This window comes from Salmo salar, chromosome 20 (genome assembly GCF_965601325.2).
Source record: "Salmo salar chromosome 20, fSalSal1, whole genome shotgun sequence".
Classification (NCBI taxonomy): Eukaryota; Metazoa; Chordata; class Actinopteri; order Salmoniformes; family Salmonidae; genus Salmo; species Salmo salar.
In genome coordinates, this window is record NC_138310.1 from 10,411,546 (window position 1) to 10,432,837 (window position 21,292).

Here is a 21,292-nt window from a genome sequence, read left to right on the forward strand (position 1 = left end):
AAATCGGGTATGTTTTTTATCCGGCGGTGTAAATACTGCCCCCTAGCCCATTATTTTCTGTATATCGTGTTGTCGTTTCTACTGTAGGCGCATGTCTGTTTAGAGCATCATGTATTTACAGTTTTATTCACATGTTTTCAAGTTCTGGTGACAAATAATGCATTCTGGTTACTGCATAGATTTTAATGCACACCCATGATGTGTGTAAAATACTTTTTGAATGTTGTACTGATTATAATTAGCTAATGCTAAGCTATTTGCCAGCTATGTGTGGCGCCATGTTTGTTGACATTATATAATGCATTCTAGGTGTCACGCAAACATCTGTCAGACCAAAGTGGTTATAATGAGGTGAAGGAATGGTTCACTCATCTTTTGGGTAAACTTCTGTAAGTGAATGAAGGGAAGTGAATGATCGTAGACAACACATCCCCTTCAACATGCATACTATAAACAGACCAAACTCATCTTGTCTCCTCTTATTATCTTTGGTTGATACAACAACAAAAAAACATGGCGGTGCGCACAAACTACCCATCGTCGGATTACTTTCGATTTCTAGAAAATGTTTTACTCAATTATTTCGGTCGATGGTGAGCTCATCCGTGATGTGATTAATTATAAATAGTAATTGCTATTAGCTCATTCATAATGTAGTTTCTGTCAGCCGAGAGTTATAAAAATATCACCTTCTTTGTTGGGTCAATCTTTCCTCAGTTAGCGCTAGGAGAAATGTAGCCTACATTTTGTTTGTTATTCTGTAGCTGTAGTTGCTGTAGTTTGCTGTAGTTTGTTATGCTGTAGCTACATCTGTGAATTTCTGAACATTGCATCCAAAAATAAACTGGTCACATTCTGGACATAACTTTCTGTGTTTTTGCAAAATATTTCAGTGAAAAAACAGTATGGCCAGCTCAAATGCTGATTATTGCGTCAATCAAAACTGGACGTTCTAAATAAGTGTTCTAATCACACTGGTTTGAGCGTATGCTCCTGGGACCACTGTAGAATGATCACACCCGTTTGTTGGTATGTGTAAAAAGGTTGACAAGGCACACCTGTTAATTGAAATGCATTCCAGGTGACTACCTCATGAAGCTGGTTGAGAGAACGCCAAGAGTGTGCAAAGCTGTCATCAAGGCAAAGGGTGGCTACTTTGAAGAATCTCAAATATAAAATATATTTTGATATGTTTAACACTTTTTTGGTTACTACATAATTCCATATGTGTTATTTCATAGATTTGACATCTTCACTATTATTCTGCAATGTAGAAAATAGTAAAAATAAAGAAAAACCCTTGAATGAGTAGGTGTTTCCAAACTTTTGACTGGTACTGTATGTGTGCAATTAGTTTTGGTTCAGTTTTGAGGCAATTGTTGGGGGATTATCAACTGGTCTCTGCACTTTAAACTGTCGTAAGAAGGAGTGGAGCAGGCCCTACTTTTGGGAGAAGGCGGCGCAACGGGGAAAACCATTCAAAGAAATGACATGCCCCCTGAAACTGGTTTTAACTCCAGTTCTGTTTGCAATATTAAGATTCTAACAATGGCAGTGTGTTATATAGACTTATTTAGGAAAAGTCAAGGACAGAGGGGAGTGTGAGTTAAAAATCATGAGCAGTCAAAATGACTGCTTTAGTGGTTCTAGTATTAACCAGTGGCAAGTATTTTTTTGAAGGGCAGAATGTGTATGTTTCTCTAAGATCTCTACTTTTCTCTTTCTTTATTTGAATTTCTTTCCTAGAAATGTTATCAGGGGTATCTATGAAGTATAATGATGATCATCCAACTTACTGTGTTGGCAGTGGATCCCGTTGAAGCCGGTAGGGCACTTGCAGACGTAACCTATGAACGTGTCGCCTCTGTAGGTTTCACTGATTTCACATATTCCTCTGTTGTGGCATGGGTTCGGATGGCAAGGTCCTGAGTGTAGAACAAAACAAATGGAAGGAGACAAAACAGGGTCAACATTGTCAAATGGTGGTTTGTCATTATAAGAAGTTAGATTTTTTACAACCAAATCTCTATTTCTGATGTAAATGGCATGTTATAGAAGGGTCCTGAAGCCATGTAGCATGCTTCTGTCTATAACATGAGCTGCTCAGTATGTGTAGATAATCCTTGCCACCGCAGATTTTTTGAAAGATATAACGTTAGCCATGGAGAACTGCAAAAGTGTTGCTATCGCTCTCAACAACATTGTTGCTCTGAATTTTGCAGACGTAATCAACAAAGATCAGTGGGAAAAAGTTGTGATGGACTGCACACAGTCAGTGTGAACTGGTGTGACTTGACACAAAAGGCCAAATAAGCATTCACCCATGAATACGGGTAAGAGTCTAGCTACATTATCAGATATTATACATTTCTAATTTTGTAAGAAGTTGTTTTTATTGCAAGTTAAAGCGTACTGTTAGCAAGCTAGAACATGTTAGCTTGCTGGCTCGCTAGCTAACATTACGTGTACACATATACGTAGTAATATGATTTTCCATTTGTATTGCTATTTTTAGCCTAATGTTAGCTAGCTAGCTAACATTGAACCTAGTTGGTTAGCTTTAACTACCTGCAGATTCATACTACAAATTAATTTAATGCATGCTGGCTAGTTGTGACAACCCATTTGTACTGTAGCTACAGTGAGGGAAAAAAGTATTTGATGCCCTGCTGATTTTGTACGTTTGCCCACTGACAAATAAATGATCAGTCTATAATTTTAATGGTAGGTTTATTTGAACAGTGAGAGACAGAATAACAACAAAAAAATCCAGAAAAACGCATGTCAAAAATGTTCTAAAATGATTTGCATTTTAATGATGGAAATAAGTATTTGACCCCTCTGCAAAACATGACTTAGTACTTGGTGGCAAAACCCTTGTTGGCAATCACAGAGGTCAGACGTTTCTTGTAGTTGGCCACCAGGTTTGCACACATCTCAGGAGGGATTTTGTCCCACTCCTCTTTGCAGATCTTCTCCAAGTCATTAAGGTTTCGAGGCTGACGTTTAGCAACTCGAACCTTCAGCTCCCTCCACAGATTTTCAATGAGATTAAGGTCTGGAGACTGGGTAGGCCACTCCAGGACCTTAATGTGCTTCTTCTTGAGCCACTCCTTTGTTGCCTTGGCCGTGTGTTTTGGGTCATTGTCATGCTGGAATACCCATCCACGACCCATTTTCAATGCTCTGGCTGAGGGAAGGAGGTTCTCCCCCAAGATTTGACGGCACATGGCCCCGTCCATCGTCCCTTTGATGCGGTGAAGTTGTCCTGTCCCCTTAGCAGAAAAACACCCCCAAAGCATAATGTTTCCACCTAGATGTTTAACGGTGGGGATGGTGTACTTGGGGTCATAGGCAGCAGTCCTCCTCCTCCAAACACGGCAAGTTGAGCTGATGCCAAAGAGCTCCATTTTGGTCTCATCTGACCACAACACTTTCACCAGTTGTCCTCTGAATCATTCAGATGTTCATTGGCAAACTTCAGACAGGCATGTATATGTGCTTTCTTGAGCAGGGGGACCTTGCGGGCGCTGCAGGATTTCAGTCCTTCACGGCGTAGTGTGTTACCAATTGTTTTCTTGGTGAATATGGTCCCAGCTGCCTTGAGATCATTGACAAGATCCTCCCGTGTAGTTCTGAGCTGATTCCTCACTGTTCTCATGATCATTGCAACTCCACGAGGTGAGATCTTGCATGGAGCCCCAGGCCGAGGGAGATTGACAGTTATTTTGTGTTTCTTCCATTTGCGAATAATCGCACCAACTGTTGTCACCTTCTCACCAAGCTGCTTGGCGATGGTCTTGTAGCCCATTCCAGCCTTGAGTAGGTCTACAATCTTGTCCCTGACATCCTTGGAGAGCTCTTTGGTCTTTGCCATGGTGGAGAGTTTGGAATCTGATTGATTGCTTTTGTGGACATGTGACTTTTATACAGGTAACAAGCTGAGATTAGGAGTTCTCCCTTTAAGAGTGTGCTCCTAATCTCAGCTCGTTACCTGTATAAAAGACACCTGTGAGCCAGAAATCTTTCTGATTGAGAGGGGGTCAAATACTTATTTCCCTCATTAAAATGCAAATCAATTTATAACATTTTTGACATGCGTTTTTCTGGATTTTTTGTTGTTGTTATTCTGTCTCTCACTGGTCAAATAAACCTTCCATTAAATTTATAGACTGATCATTTCTTTGTCAGTGGGCAAATGTACAAAATCAGCAGGGGATCAAATACTTTTTTCCCCTCACTGTATAGGCTGGAAATATGGTTCATCATATAGCTAGCTAGCTACATGTCTTAACAAAAGACTCCACTTCTCCAGATGATTACATAACCCATCAGATTGGCCAGGTATGTCTGAGTGTGATTACGGCCATATATTGTATTTCATCAACATGTGTACATGTCTAGACAATAGTGACCCATCCACTTAGTTAGATATGGCTTGGGGTGGTCATAGCATTTTGCTACTCTGCAAATGTGCAAGTTACCATTTCATTGTACTGTTTACACCTTCTGTATCCTGTGCACGTGACAAACAAACTTAGATTTTATTTGTTATAGTGTGTGTTTACCAGAGACGTCAATGTGAATAACAGCATGATCTGCCCCAAAGTCAGAATAGGATATAGGCCGAGGACTAGATAAAGTGTATTTTTTACAACCACTTTTGCTACTACTTTCAGCACTTAAGTCTAGAAATCGTTGGTTGTTTTTACACTACCTTACTCTGTTTAGCACATGGCCTCACATGTGAATCATTAAAGAGAAGGGTGGGGCTTAAGAGGCTGTGAACGATGCTGAATGGGTCAAGACAAAGAAGAGCTCTCCAGTCGGTGTTCCAAAACAATCAAGGACCATGTTCTCAAAAGTGGTGTTACAAGTTGATCAATTTTCAAAGCAGAATTACTTAACCATTGTTCCTCAACTGCAGTGTATGACAAACCATTTTGTAGCTCTAAGTCTGTACTTTTATCCAATGTAAAAAACACATTTTCAAATGTTGCTACATAAGACCTGAATTGAGGTGATGGGCCACAAATGTGAAACCAGTCATAGGGCAGCAAACTGAAGCAAATTAAATAAACTTTTATTTGTTACATGTGCCGAACACAACAGGTGTAGACCTTGTTGTGAAATGCTTACTTACAAGCCCTTAATCAACAATGCAGTTCAAGAATTAGAGTTAAGAAAATATTTACTAAATAAACTAAAGTAAAAACTAAAAAGTAAGACAATAAAGTTACATAACAATAATGAGGCTATATACAGGGGGTACCGGTACTGAGTCAATGTGTGGGGATACAGGCTAGTCGAGGTAGTTTGTAGGTTGGAGTAAAGTGACTATGCATAGATAATAAACATTGAGTAGCAGTAGTGTAAAAACAAAGGGGGGTCAATGTAACTAGTCCAGGTGGCCATTTGATTAATTGTTCAGCAGTCTTATAGCTTGAGGGTAGAAGCTGTTCAGGAGCCTTTTGGACATAGACTTGGCGCTCCGGTACCGCTTGCCGTGCGGTAGCAGAGAGAACAGTCTATGATTTGGGTAACTGGAGTCTTTGACAATATTTTGGGCCTTCCTCTGACACCACCTAGTATATAGGTCCTGGATGGCAGGAAGATTGGCCTCAATAATGTATTGGGCCATACACACTACCCTCTGTAGCGCCTTACGGTCGGATGCCGAGCAGTTTCCATACCAGGCAGTGAGGCAACCAATCAGGATGCTCTCGATGGTGCAGCTGTGGAACTTTTTGAGGATCTGGGAACGCATGCCAAATCTTTTCAGTCTCCTGAGGGGGACAAGGTGTTGTCGTGCCCTCTTCACGACTGTCTTGGTGTGTTCAGACCATGATAGTTTGTTGGTGATGTGGACACCAAATAACTTGAAACTCTCGACCCGCTCCACTACAGCCCTGTCAATGTTAATGGGGGCCTGTTCGGCCCTCCTTTTCCTGTAGTCCACTATCATATCCTTTTTCTTGCTCACATTGAGGGAGAGGTTGTTGTCCTGGCACCACACTGCCAGGTCTCTGACCTCCTCCCTATAGGCTGTCTCATCTTTGTTGGTGATCAGGCCTACCACTGTTGTGTCGTCAGCAAACTTAATGATTGTGTTGGAGTCGTGCTTGGCCATGCAGTCATGGGTGAACAAGGAGTACAGGAGGGGACTAAGCATGCATCCCTGAGGGGCCCTGGTTTTGAGGATCAGCATGGCAGATGTGTTGTTGTCTACCCTTACCACCTGGTGGCGGCCCATCAGGAAGTCCAAGATCCAGTTGCAGAAGGATGACAGGTAGGATATGTGTTCCCACAGTTAAGTATATGAAATTATGTGCCGTTATGCAGAATTTAAACTGTTTGGCCTAATAATTTGCAAGGATTAATCTTGGAGACACAAGCCAAATGAGATGACAAGCCAAATCTGTGCAGTCTGGCTAAATTTAACCTTTGCACTGTATAAAGTTTTAAATTCAGCCCAGATTTCTCTTCTTAATTTTTTTTGTATAATGTTAAATATGAATTAATATTGATCCTAAGGGTGCAAGTAATAGTGGGAATATTTAACATATTACAAGATGTTCAATAATCTTGGACATGTACTGTCACCCACTTAATGGAATCATCATGGAACGCAGACCAAGCCTGGCAGTTTAATCCTGGAGCCTGGCATATAGTTTACTACGACTGGACCTTTGCGATATCAGTTCCATGATCAGCAAGGATTAGGCAGTGGTGGAAAAGTGCCCAATTGTCATACTTAAAAAAGAAAAGATACCTTAATAGAAAATGACTCAAGTAAAAGTGAAAGTCACCCAGTGAAATACTACTTGGGTAAAAGTCTAAAAGAATGTGGTTTAAAATATACCTAGGTTTCAATAGTAAATGTAATTTCTAAAAATAATATAAAGTATAAATAATTTCAAATTCCTTATATTATGCAAACCAGACGGCACCATTTTCTTATTTTTTTAATTTACTGTTAGATAGGTGGCAAACTCCACCACTCAAACATAATTTATAAACGAAGAATGTGTGTTTAGTGAGTCCACCAGATCATCAGTAGGGATGACCAGGGATGTTCTCTTGATAAGTGTGTGAGTTGGACCATTTTCTTGTTCTGCTAAGTATTCAAAATGTATCAAGTACTTTTGGGTGACAGGGAAAATGTAAAAAGTACATTATTTTCTTTAGGAATGTAGTGAAGTAAAAGTACAATGTGTCAAAAATATAAATAGTAAAGTAAAGTAGAGATACCCCAAAACACTATGGACAGGAGTTCTGCTAGCCTAACCCCTCACCAACAGCCAATGTAATAGCAGGGCGCGAAATACAAAACAGCAAAAATCTCATAATTCAATTTTCTCAAACAATCAACTATTTTACACCATTTTAAAGATAAACTTCTCGTTAATCCAACCACATTATCCGATTTCAAAAAGGCTGTGTGGCGAAAGCATAACATTAGATTATGTTAGGACATCAACTTGACAAGAAAAACCACACAGCCATTTTCCAAGCAAGGAGAGGCATCACAAAAACCAGAAATACAGCTAAAATGAATCACTAACCTTTGACGATCTTCATCAGATGACACTCCCAGGACTCAATGTTACACAATACATGTATGTTTTGTTCGATAAAGTTCATAATTATATCCAAAAACCCCATTTTACATTGGCGCGTGATGTTCAGAAAATGTATTGCCTCTAAAACTTACGCTGAATGAGCACATCAATTTACAAAAATACTCATCATAAACGTTGATAAACTTTACAACAGTTATTGAAAGAATTATAGATTCACTTCTCCTTAATGCATCCGCTGTGTCAGATTTTAAAATAGCTTTACGGCGAGAGCATATTGTTCAATATTCTGAGTACAGAACTCAGCCATCAAAGCAAGCTATACAGTTACCCGCCAAGTTCTGGAGTCAACTAAACTCAGAAATAGTATTATAAATCTTCACTTACCTTTGCTGATCTTCGTCGGAATGCACTCCCAGGACTTCCACTTCCACAAGAAATGTTTGTTTTGTTCGATAAACTCCATATTTATGTCCAAATACCTCCTTTTGTTTGCGCGTTCAGATCACTATCCAAAGGCAAAATGCGCAAGCGCAAAACCAGAGACGAAATGTCAAAATGTTCCATTACCATTCGTAGAAACATGTCAAACGATGTTTACAATCAATCCTTACGTTCTTTTTAACATAAATATTCAATAATATTCCAACCGGACAATAGCGTATTCATTACAGAGGAAAAAGTAGGAACGGCGCACCTGTGTGCTCACGCAGTAAACAACTCCTTGGTCTCAGGCAGTCCACTGGTTTAGACAGCTCTTATTCTCTGCCCAGTAACAGTAGAAGCATGAAACAAGGTTCTATAGACTGTTGACATCTAGTGGAAGCCTTAGGAAGTGCAATATCACCCCACAGACACTGTAGTTTGGATAGGGATTAGATAGAATAACTACAACCCTCAGATTTCCCACTTCCTGGTTGGATTTTTCTCAGGTTTTTGCCTGCCATATGAGTTCTGTTATACTCACAGACATCGTTCAAACAGTTTTAGAAACTTTAGAGTGTTTTCTATCCAAATCTACTAATAATATGCTAATATTTGACTCTGGGCCCGAGTGGCAGGCAGTTTACTCTGGGCACGCTTTTCTTCCGAACGTGAAAATACTGCCCCCTATTCCTAACACATTTTAAGTAATACTTTAAAGTATTTTTAATTAACTACTTTACATCACTGGGATTAGGGTGTATTTATAGGACTATTGGTCAACCTTTACTATTACAGGTTTCTCCCCTTCCAATATTTAATGGATTGAACTACTGAATGGCAACCTTCAGGATTAATCAAACCAATGTATTTTTTATTCAACAATGTATTTAGTGTGAAAAAGTTCTCCAAAGCAATTTTTTTATGATTCCTAAATGTGTTCCTAAATAAGAAACAATCTACAAGATCAGATACTTTTTTATGAAACGGTTTGGAGCCTGACGGCCTGCGTGTATTGTGCTCCAGTCCTACCTTTCATAATCAGCAACATACAGGAGGACATGGAAAGCATATCAACTCCCGTAGAGATGGTAGTACGGTCAACGTAAGCAAACTAATTTATGTTCCTCTAACTCCCCTGAATACCACTGTTGATACGACAGCTATTGTCAGCAGTAATCATGTGCCTATAAACCTGAATTACACTCTTAGCACTGAGACAGTTTTTCCTAGTAGGAAGCCCACTGTGAGAAGTTCACCCTGCACATCAGCTCAAATGTAAATATCACTGTCATGTGTACCTCTGATAAGCTTCCCAGTAAATTATATAAAGGATAATAGTAAAAAGCTTTGGAGCACCTTAAATGAAATTTTAGGCAAAAAGCTAACTCTGCTCCATCCTTCATTGAATCAGATGCCTCTTTCATCAAAAAACCTTCTGATATTGCCAAATACTTTAATGTTGTTTTCATTGGCAAGATTAGCAAATTTAAACATGACAAAAAAAATAACTGTGAACCTTCATGTGTGCATACATTATCATATTGTTATGAGAGACACATGTAGTGGGCAGTAATTCTGTATATTACAGATACTTCACATGCGACTCGTAATACGACTACACAATTATCCTATTAAAATGTTTATCTGACTCCATAAAGATTATTTAGCAATATGCAAGAACGCCATTGTTGAGTTACAGTAATAGGCAATGAAGAAATGTCTGAAAATGAAATTCTAAATACAAGTGTGTTTAATTATTTTCTAAAATGAATGGATTCACAAACAAGGCATAAAGCTTAAATTACAAGGCAATACTGAGATTAACAAAGCATTTTTCTGAGCATGATCAGAGAGAGATCATCGCCTGAAAGGCCTTGCTCAAAAAAAGAAAAAAGAAAGAGAGAGTGTATCTCACCACAGTAGGAAACAAAAAAATAAAGAACAATGAATCTAAGACCCTTTAATAAGCATCTGAGTTGTTTGGATTGTTGTTGTTGACCATTAGTATTGCTGTAAAGTTAGCTTCCAATCAGATATCAGAAGAGGTGAAAAAATATATTGTTGTCTTTCAATAATGACAAACCACCTGGTACTTGGAAGGAAAATTACTGTGGACGGTAGCGTACTATATTGCAACTCCTATTTGCCATCTCTTCAATCTAAGCCTATAGAAAAGTTTATGCCCTCAGGCCTGAAGGGAAACAAAAGTAATTCCGCTACCCAAGATTAGCAAAGCTCCCTTCACTGGTTCAAACAGCCGACCAATCAGCCTGCTATCGATCATCAGTAAACTTTTATGTATAAAAAATGGTTTGACCAGATAATATGCTAGTTCACATTAAACAAATTAGCAATTGACTTTCAGCATGCTAACAGGGAAGGGCTCTCAACATGTACGGCACTGACACAAATGACAGATGATTGGCTGAAAGAAATTTATAGTAAGAAGATTGTGGGAGCTATTTTGTTTGACTTCAGTGCAGCTTTTGACATGATCGATCATAGTCTGCTGCTGAAAATGTGAACACTCTCTGTGTGTTATGGCTTTACATCCTCTGGCATATCGTGGATCGAGATTAACCTATACAATAGACCCGGACCCAATTTTCCATGCATGAAAATGAAGCAGTGTTATGCAATGTTACGTATATCGGGCAAAAAGGGGTGCAAACCACACAATTTCAACAATATTATTTCATATAAACATTCATCATGAAAGCTAACTCAATATTTCTGAAACCCAAGTTAAAAAAGCAGCATCATATACATTATATTGCACACGCATTTTATCTTCATTGTGTCATTATTTTAGCATTTCTGCATTGCAAAGATTCCACGCATTCCATGTATGAAATACAGTCAGCCAGAGTATACACACAGTGCCTACTCCATGCAAATATTAACACACAAAATTTAGTCAGGCATCTCTGGACATCTAATACGTATTTAGCATGTGTTGCATTTCAGAAACTCACCTTTGTGACAATGTACAAGACTGTTTTGGAGAAGCAGAACTGCAGTGTTGACAAGCTGCAAAGGTATGCCATTTAGACTGACAATTTCTGGTTTGGTAATTACAGTATAAAGATTGGGCACCAGTTGGTGGCAAAAGTGTTTATTAGGATCTCATCTAGAAGAAAGTGGAAAGTAGTGTCATTTTATGTTTTGATCACATACAGATACATTACTAGGTGTTTAAAGACATATATGTGACATTGGACGTGAAGTGGTTAATGAAAGCCTCTCTAACTTAACCTGTTATGGATAGGGGGCAGTATTTTCACAGCCGGATAAAAAACGTACCCGATTTAATCTGATTATTACTCCTGCCCAGAAACTAGAATATGCATATAATTATTAGCTTTGGATAGAAAACACTCCAAAGTTTCTAAAACTGTTTGAATGGTGTCTGTGAGTATAACAGAACTCATTTGGCAGGCCAAAACCTGAGAAGATTCTGTACAGGAAGTACCCTGTCTGACCATTTCTTGGCCTTCTTTGCCATCTCTATCCATTACAGAGGATCTCTGTTGTGATGTGACACTTCCTACGGCTCCCATGGGTTCTCAGAAGGTGGCAAAAAGCTGAATCGTGGCTTTGCAGGCTCTGGTTGAAACAAAGTAGCGCGTTTGGGTAGTGGCTGGTTACAGTACTGTGAGACTCAGGCGCGTGCCCGCGTCGACAGAATGCTTTGTTTTCTTTCCTCTGTTTACCTAAACGCAGATTCCCGGTCGGAATATTATCGCTTTTTTACGAGAAAAATGGCATAAAAATAGATTTTAAACAGCGGTTGACATGCTTCGAAGTACGGTAATGGAATATTTAGAAATCTTTTGTCACGAATTGCGCCATGCTCGTCACCCTTATTTACCACTTCGGATAGTGTCTAGAACGCACGAACAAAACGCCGCTATTTGGATATAACGATGGATTATTTTGGACCAAACCAACATTTGTTATTGAAGTAGCAGTCCTGGGAGTGCATTCTGACGAAGACAACAAAGGTAATCAAACTTTTGTAATAGTAAATCGGAGTTTGGTCAGGGCTAAACTTGGTCGGTGTCTAAATGGCTAGCCGTGATGGCTGGGCTATCTACTGAGAATACTGCAAAATGTGTTTTCACCGAAAAGCTATTTTAAAATCGGACATATCGAGTGCATAGAGGAGATCTGTATCTATAATTCTTAAAATAATTGTTATGTTTTTTGTGAACGTTTATCGTGAGTAATTTAGTAAATTCACCGGATGTTTGCGGGGGGTATGCTAGTTCTGAACGTCACATGCTAATGTAAAAAAGCTGTTTTTTGATATAAATATGAACTTGATTGAACAAAACATGCATGCATTGTATAACATAATGTCCTAGGGTTGTCATCTGATGAAGATCATCAAAGGTTAGTGCTGCATTTAGCTGTGGTTTTGTTTTTTGTGACATTATATGCTAGCTTGAAAATGGGTGTCTGATTATTTCTGGCTGGGTACTCTGCTGACATAATGTAATGTTTTGCTTTCGCTGTAAAGCCTTTTTGAAATCGGTCAGTGTGGTTAGATTAACGAGAGTCTTGTCTTTAAAATGCTGTAAAATAGTCATATGTTTGAAAAATGGAAGTTTTCGGATTTTAGAGGAGTTTGTATTTCGCGCCACGCCCATCATTGGATATTGGAGCAGGTGTTCCGCTAGCGGAACGTCTAGATGTAAGAGGATAAACCAGGTAGAGTTTGGTATACCTCAAGGTAGCTGTCTTAGCCCTTACATTTGTATATTTTTTAGTAATGAACTTTCCTATAGCCTTGAGTAAAGCCCGTGTGTCTATGTGCACTTATGACTGAACATAGTACATCTCAGCTACCACAGTAGTGAAATCACTGGAACACTTAACAAAGAGTTGCAGTCAGTTTTAGAATTGGTGGCTAGTAAATATTGGTGGCTAGCTAAATATACAATATATAAAAAAATAAAAGCATTGTATTTAGGACAAATCATTCGCTAAACTTAAAACCTCATCTAAATATTGTAAATGAATAATGTGGCAATTGAGCAAGTTGAGGAGACTAAACTGCTTGATGTAACCCTAGAATGCGTGAATGCTTGCCTGGATTTCTTGAATCAGAAATGGACTGAACTGAATTGTTATTCTGATCTGTCCTTTCTCGAGGTAATGGTAGAGATAGTATCTACATGCATGGGAAAGATAATTTGACCAATTGGTGTGGACCTCAAAACCCCCTCTAACCGGCTGAAGAAATGGCGTTCACTACGGCCCTGTCATGCACCACTTCTATCGAGAGACCTGAGTCTGAGCCAGCAACCGGTGTACAGCATCCAGTTGAAGTTATCAACTGCCTTTTTCTCTCAGGAGTGAAACAGAAGTCCACGTGGAGTGAGCATGGAGAGAGATCTGTTCCAAAACTTCTCTTATATTGCTGGTATACTGGTTGGCAAATGGACAAGATATTTCTGTACTTCATTTTCAATAAATCAGAATATTTTTTTTTCTTCTAAAAACATGTTTTCACTTTGTCATTGTGGGGTACTGTGTGTAGATGAGTGAATAACTAAAAGGGTATGAATACTTTCTGAAGGCACTGTATATAAAACCAAATCATGTTTTTTACTGCGCTGGGCCTTTAAAAATGCAACATTTTCTCTACACTACATGGCAAAATGTGTAGAATTGCAATTCTCTCCGCTGTCAAGTGGGCCATTAAAATGTTGTCTTGCAAGGTGGGAGGCCCCCCAACCAAATATTGCTTAGGGCCACCAAAAGGCTAGAGCTGGCCCTGCCACGACATCATCTAAATCCAGGGAAGAATTAGCCTTTAGAATGAACAGAGCCTAGCTTATTACTATGTGTTGCTTGCAGTGGCCCGCCATTGGATATGAATTTCAAATGAGGGTAACACAGTCAAGCCCATTCCGCCTCGGCCCTGTATCAGTAATAATGAGACTGGTGGCTAATTAGTTGAACAGAGGAAATTATAATAGCTCTCACAAAGGCCCCGCTCTCTGAGGGGGAGAGGGTGACAGGTGTCACAACTGTTTTGACGTGACGATCTATAACGGCACAAAGGAACACTGACAGCCTCTCTAATAGAGAATGCATCCCTTCTCAAAGTGCAGCCACATCGGAGAGAAAGCGGTAAAGAGAGAGAGAGTGAGAGAGGGAGGGAGAGAAAAGTGGCTGTCTATATTTGCACAGGGTCCTTTGAGACGTCAACCTGATGAAACAGTCTTTGTCCTACGACGTTGTTCTCTTTGCTGTTGGTGTGTGTGTTGATAAGAGGTTGGGGGCTTTGCTGTGTAAATGTCAGCTGCTGTAGTCTTGTATGAGCTAGCCCATGGTCCGTGATTGATGTGGGCCGCATTACGGCCTGCGCTGGCGCCACAATTTCCTTTCGGGCTGCAAAGAGAGCCCAATCAATCAACGGTGAAAACCTGACCAGTGGTTAAACAGACAAAAGTGTCCTGTTTCCTCTTAGATCAATCACCAAAGGTTGACATTTTCGGTGTGTCGGGTACAGTAAAGCCCCTAAATCCTACAGTGCAGATTTTTAGCTCATTCCGATGCCGAAGGGATTGTATATTTACAAAGTTAAATTTCATTTGGCCGCGTACATAAACCACGTACATTATATACTGCAATCTAAACACTTCAGTCAACTCATACAGACCATGCACCATTAAGCTGAATAACGGTATTTGAGTGTAGGCATTTTGCCGTACATGATTATGTAAGAGGGATTTTCTTCTGTGGTTGTTCTTGATATTGTATTATTCTCACCAGTTGTCACCGTTATAGTGCAATTCATGTATTGTTGAATGTTGTGTTGTGTAGTGTAGTGGCTTTGTTGGCATGTATGCCACATTTTTATTTTATTTACATGCAACAAAAAAAATCACAAATATAGTGCACTGGGCCTTTACTAGTCCTGTATTAGCGGACCGATATAGCCATCTGTTGTGCAGGAAAAGCATTTTTTTTCAGCATCACCGCATAGTCAATTTACAGACATAAGTAATTTACAGACATAAGCAATACAATGTAATTTGTGTCTTTGCCACGTGCATGCATTCATGGCTGGTAAATTAAGATTTTCCAATAGAGAGCATCTGCTCAATACGTATACTTGGTGAGCTGGTAGAGGGATATAACGTTGCCCTGATTATGTCACTTCCTTTTATTTAACACTGTTTCTTCAGCCATTTGATTTCCCTGGTTTACAAGCTCATGGTTACTGCACCCACCCTTTACAGTGCACTCTGATAGCAACTGGCATGGATCCACAAAGGGACAGCAGCCTTCTCAGCAGGCTACATCCCTTGATGTTTTTAGTAAGTCCTTTCCTCTTTACCTTTCTATTTTTATGTGTTCTTGCACCCTGTCATGACAAAATGGATCAGACGCATTGACATTTGACAATGACAGCCAAATGCACTTCCAAAATCAGACAGTATAAAGGATCATCAAAGACGTAAGATGGAATGGTTTGAGACTCCGGCATGTCAAATATATCTCCCAGGGGGGTCAAGACAAAGTTCACCTCTCAAGATGTTGACAGAAGAGGAAGAGAAGGGAAGAGCAGTAAGATCAGACTAAATGCCATGGAAAGTACTTCCTGTTCTGACAATCTGAGCCAATCAGACCAAATAAGGCCTGAGCCAATCAGGTGAACTGTTCCAGACTGGGGTGGTCAACGAAAGTTCGCTGGCATAGGTCTCTCCATAAGATAGTAAGGCATTCACTGATTTACTTATTATTGGCAATTCATTAGTCTTGTTTTCCCAGCTCGTGATGGAATGGAACGAAGCCTGTGCTTCATTCGACAAAGATTTTGTGAACGAGTCAAACTCATATGACTGCATGGAAATCCATCAAGCACATTTCTCAAACGAAGGAATGTACGGGAAGAAAAGCAACAACAAAGAGACAGGTAGATCCATATACCGTTTTTTGTGGAATTCGGAGGAAAATTATGTGGCAGGTGGCGGCATGGTAGGCACAACTCGTCCCATGAATATATCTTAACATCTAAGAATTTAGCTTCTGGATAACATTCTGGATAACATAGAAAACTTTTTATAGATCCTAATTTTGATATGTTTGAAAATCAATCAAGTAAATCAAAGTGACCAAGACGGATTATTGCATCCAACGAAAAACAGAGGAGAAATGTCCTTCCAAACAATCAAACAAAACAATGGAAGAGGAGGTGGTTACAACAATGTCTAAAAAGGACAATGCATTGCTGGCAAGCATGAACATACAGCTAAAAAAGCTTGATCTATTGCTCGGAGTTGAGGTCCTCAAGGTAAGACTGGATTACAGCAACAAAATAATGGAAGAAATTACGTCTGAAAACCAAAGTTTGAAAGCGACAGTAGACTACCTACAATCAACGAGTGATAACACAAAAATTAAAGTGGAGCTATTTAAAATGCAGAAGCATGAGAAAAAAATATTGTCATTATAGGAGTTAAAGAGAATGAAAATGAGAACTATCTGGCAACTGAAGAAAAGTTGAAGGATTTCATGAAACATAATCTTAAAATGACCAACGAACAGGTAGATAAGATTGATTTCCAAAGGGCGCATCATTTTGGCCGAAGGGTTCCCTAGAACCCCATTGTTGCTAGACTGTCGCATTACAAGATGAAGGTGACTGTGTAGAAAAGGGGTAGGGAGTTGAAGGGCACACCATTCTCTATCAACAAACAACTCCCCTATGAAATAATAGAGAGATGACGTATCCTTTGTCCCATTTTCAAAAACATAGAGCAGAGAACCAGAATTTGCCCTTAGTATTAGATAAGCTGTACATAAAAAAAAACAGCTCTTCAGTAACTCAAAGGTTACTGTGGCTGTGAGTGATTCTGGCTTGCTAAGCTTGTTCCCAATACACAGCATTATGCCACACTACACATTACCACTCTTTTTCTTTTTTATTATCATCAACTTTTTGAAAATAACTGTTGTACCCTTTTGGCTCCATCAGGCTACTAGGCCTCGAACCATACATAAGGGGCGAGGTGCCTTTACAGTCCTATAAACTCTTTTTGACTGCATCTGGACTCTTGAACTATGCAAACGAAAACAAGTGATTATTGGCAGACTGTTTTACATGATTGCACTGGCATTAAAATGTTAAATGAATGGTTTGGTATTTAGACCTATTCTTCTTTTTGATCTAAGATGAATGTATGGAAGTGTCAGTCTACTCTTGCTCCTCCCCTCCAGCGTTCGACGTCGCCGGTTTACTAACCTCCAGTCCTGCCACCTGCACCTCATCATCAGGCACACCTGAGCCTTTTAACTTCCCTGATTACTCCCTCTATATATAGCACTATGTTGTTATTTCCCATCAGGCATTTCTGTCTCTATTTCTATGTTAAGACACATTCCTTGTTTTTGTATCGTTACGTGGTTGTTTATATTAAACTCCCCAACTGCACCTGCTTCCTGACTCCCTGCGTCTCCGTTACATACTCTCCTAGCGGATGTGAATCAGAACTAATAGTATTAATAGAGATAATTATTGACTAGTTTAACAAGGTTACGATAAGATATAACGTGTAAAGGATTCAATATTGCTCCAATGCACATCGACAATCGGTTAGGCCTATGGTCGCCAGGGTTGGTTGAATCCACCTGCTCGCGGCTGGTAAATTAACACTCGTTCAATCTAATGGTAGGTTAAATTAAGTTGGTAAAGCCAACAGTAACTGGTTTAAGAAAGTACATATTAAACTAGTACTTTTCCATGGGGTCAGACATCTTTTTTAATGATATTATGAATAGGTAAGATGGAGTTATGTCACATGTGCAGTTAACAAACATAATGTATAAGGAAATGTTTGCTCTATCCAAAATTACAACCAACTGATTGCAGCATTACCGCAAAAATAGAGGAGGCAAGTGGGATAAGGTAGGGAAGTTGTTTGTTTGCCCTTTATTATTAAATACCAAAATTGGCAACAACCAAAAAATGTCATACATTTTTTTTTTTATCAGTTTTAAAAAAAACTCAATGTTGACGGCAGCACTATACAGGTTGGAAAATATATGGGATTACATTTTTGATGTGCTGATTCCGTGGCACATGGTTTATGAACTTATACGCAAAACCGAGCTTGATTCAAAACGTTGAGTTTTTCTATTTAAATGATTATACAAAATTCTTGCCACCAACAGTATGTTACGTTTATGGCGCATACAACTGTCTCAGCTCTGCAGATGTTGCTATGAAGAGACAGAATCATTAGATCACTTATTTTGGTATTGCCCCTATGTATCTTGTATCTTGTTTCTTGTCTCAAGCTCAGGAATGGCTGAAACATCTAAAATTAACCCTACAAATAGCACTGTTGGAAGATTTTGAAAACCATAGCAAATCAATAAACATTATAATATATCTTTAACTTACAATCTGTAGATACTATGCGATTAGACAGGTTCAGAATTTATTTGAAACATCACAGTTACAGTACATAGCACATTGAAATCATAAGATGGCAGTTTACAGAGATAGGTGGGATGGACTGAGAGTAGCTGATGGGTTGTATAATAGTTGACAGAACATGATTTATATCAAAATATCAAATTACTTTATTCTTGCTATGTAATTACTGTAAAATAAAAACTGAAAAAAGTACCATGTGTGTAGAATGTAGATGTAACATCAAAATAAAAATATGTTAAAAGTGTATTTTTGTCATCTGAAGTGGACCCAAATTCATCAAGGAATTTTTAAGTTTGTGATGTTTTCCATTTTCTTTCATCCAATATGAACAGGGAATGGATCCACACAAGCTTACCCTAATAGAGATCTTAATATTCACAGAATAAGCCCCAGCTGACTCCTCTTACATACATCTGTGCAGCACACAGACATGGCTACTTTCTTAACAGTTAATTATTAATAAGGACCAGGCTTCATGTTAGCACTGCTTCTGACACCACATGCATTAGAAATAAATCAGCACATAATTATGTGTGCACGAGTTATCTGTTCAACATCAGCAACATGTTCAAAGACTGTTTTAAATAGTGTAGCAGATTGCACGGAGAGGATCATACTGCGATTATGTGAAAAAATCTGCAATAAGGCAAAATTAGCATTCAGTCCATCCAGGATTCTGCAATATTATTTGTTTTGCAAAATCTACAATTACCTGCATATTATGGAAGGGCTTGCAAATTTTACAAATCACTGCACTATTTCCACATAAAAGCGTCAAATCATTGCAATAATATCGCATAAAACTGACCAATCACTGTAATACAAAAAGAGGGCTCGCAATTTCAACCAATCACTGCAAATTTACCGCATAATATGATTCAATCAAGCCACACGTCAACAAACGTTTTCCCTCGTCAGCACATTTTCGCGACAAATTGGACAAAATCATTGCATATTGCCATGCAGAATGTCAGAATTGCTGCAGTAAAATGAAGCATTTTGGTCCACAAATATCACAAAAAATCATGCAACATCCTAGAGGGACCGTAGTGTTAGTGCGTACAGGGTCTTCTTCTCACACTTGAATTTCCAATAGGATGAAAATTCACGTGGAATTGTACAGATTCTTTGCAGATTGAAAGAGAATGGCTATTTTAGGAGCACCATTATGCATACTGTAAGCAGCTCGCAATGTGCAAGAAAGCATGCTGAATGCACTGTAATGGTGAGGAAGTTTTAGCACGTCATAGTCTGAGTGGGCCAGGTCTCAGAGTTGATGTGAAGCACAGAAATGCTGCACAAGGCTCATATATTAAGTGCCACTTTCCCCCGAAAGCCTAGTATGTTGTTACATAATGGCCGATCAATGCCCATTGAACCTGCAACTCTACTTCACATTTACCAAAAGAGCCGTAGATACATTATTAATGTATTACACAAGTTTATGGTGAAAGAATGGATGCTCCCTTACCACATATTAAAAATCCATATCAAATTCATCATTAATTAAAACCAGCAAAGGGGTAGTGTCGTAAATTAAAGTAATGTGCATTTTGTATCCAATAAAGAGAAGTGATAAGACTTGATGTTCATAAAATTGCAGATCATTTCTTAAAATGAAGGGGATTGTTACGCAAATGTGTCAAACCTGGTTTTATTAATCACGGCTTCATATTAAAGCTTTAGCAATACTAAATCTTTATGTGGTTTTGTAGGACCTAAGATAGGCCGTAAACATATACTGTACATTAATCCAGTTTCTCTTTCACCATGGGGTCAGGCACCATTTTGTTTTTTTACAAGCACAGGATTCTCTCCACTTATTTATATACACTGTGTACAAAATATTAGGGGCACTGTCACGTCCTGACCAGTATAAGGGGTTATTTGTCATTGTAGTTTGGTCAGGGCGTGGCAGGGGTGTGTTTGCTTTGTGTTGTCAGGGTTTTGGGGTTTTTGTTCTATGTTTTGTATTTCTATGGTTTTTCTAGGGTGTATATTTCTTTGTGTTGGCCTGGTATGGCTCTCAATCAGGAACAGCTGTACATTGTTGTTGCTGATTGGGAGGCATACTCAGGTAGCCCTTTTTTACCTGTCGTTTGTGGGAAGTTGGTTTTGCATAGCTGTGTTTAGCCTGCAATACTGTGCGTTCGTTCGTTTTCTTGTTTTGTTACGTGTCTCAATAAAAGTAAATATGAGCACTCAACCCGCTGCGCTTTGGTCTACTCCATACAATGACCGTTACAGGCACCTTCAAGTTGCTTGGTGTCCACATCACCAACAAACTAACATGGTCCAAGCACACCAAGACAGTCGTGACGAGGGCATGAAAAAAAACTATTCCCCTCAGGAGACTGAAAAGATTAGGCATGGGTCCTCAGATCCTCAAAAGGTTCTACAATTGAACCATCGAGCGCATCCGGACTGGTTGCATCACTGCCTGGTATTGCAACTGCTCGACCTCCGACCGCAAGGTACTACAGAGGGTAGTGCGAACGGCCCAGTACATCACTGGGGCCAAGCTTCCTGCCATCCAGGACCTCTACACCAGGCGACGCAAGAGGAAGGTCCTAAAAAAAGTACTCCAGTCACCCTAGTAATAGACTGTTCTCTCTGCTACCACACGGCAAGCGGTATCGGAGCGCCAAGTCTAGGTCAAAGAGGCTTCTAAACAGCTTCTACCCCAAACCATAAGACTCCTGAACACCTAATCAAATGGCTACCCAGACTATTTGAATTGTCCACCCCTCTTTTACGCCGCTGCTACCTTCATGTACAACTAACCGGTGCCCAGCATACTGACTCTGTACCGGTACCCCCCTTAAAT

At 39.3% G+C, this 21,292-nt stretch overlaps 1 protein-coding gene across 3 annotated transcripts in view; it reads right to left on the minus strand.

Moving 5' to 3' along the window:
• The window catches only part of LOC106580141 (EGF-like repeat and discoidin I-like domain-containing protein 3), a 314,416-nt gene that overhangs the window by 177,654 nt on the left and 115,470 nt on the right, over positions 1–21,292 (minus strand). For all 3 annotated transcript variants that reach the window (XM_014160860.3, XM_014160861.3, XM_014160859.3), the window contains one exon: positions 1,797–1,925. In XM_014160860.3, the coding sequence (XP_014016335.3) occupies positions 1,797–1,925 (129 nt within the window). The remainder of the gene's footprint in view (positions 1–1,796; positions 1,926–21,292) is intronic.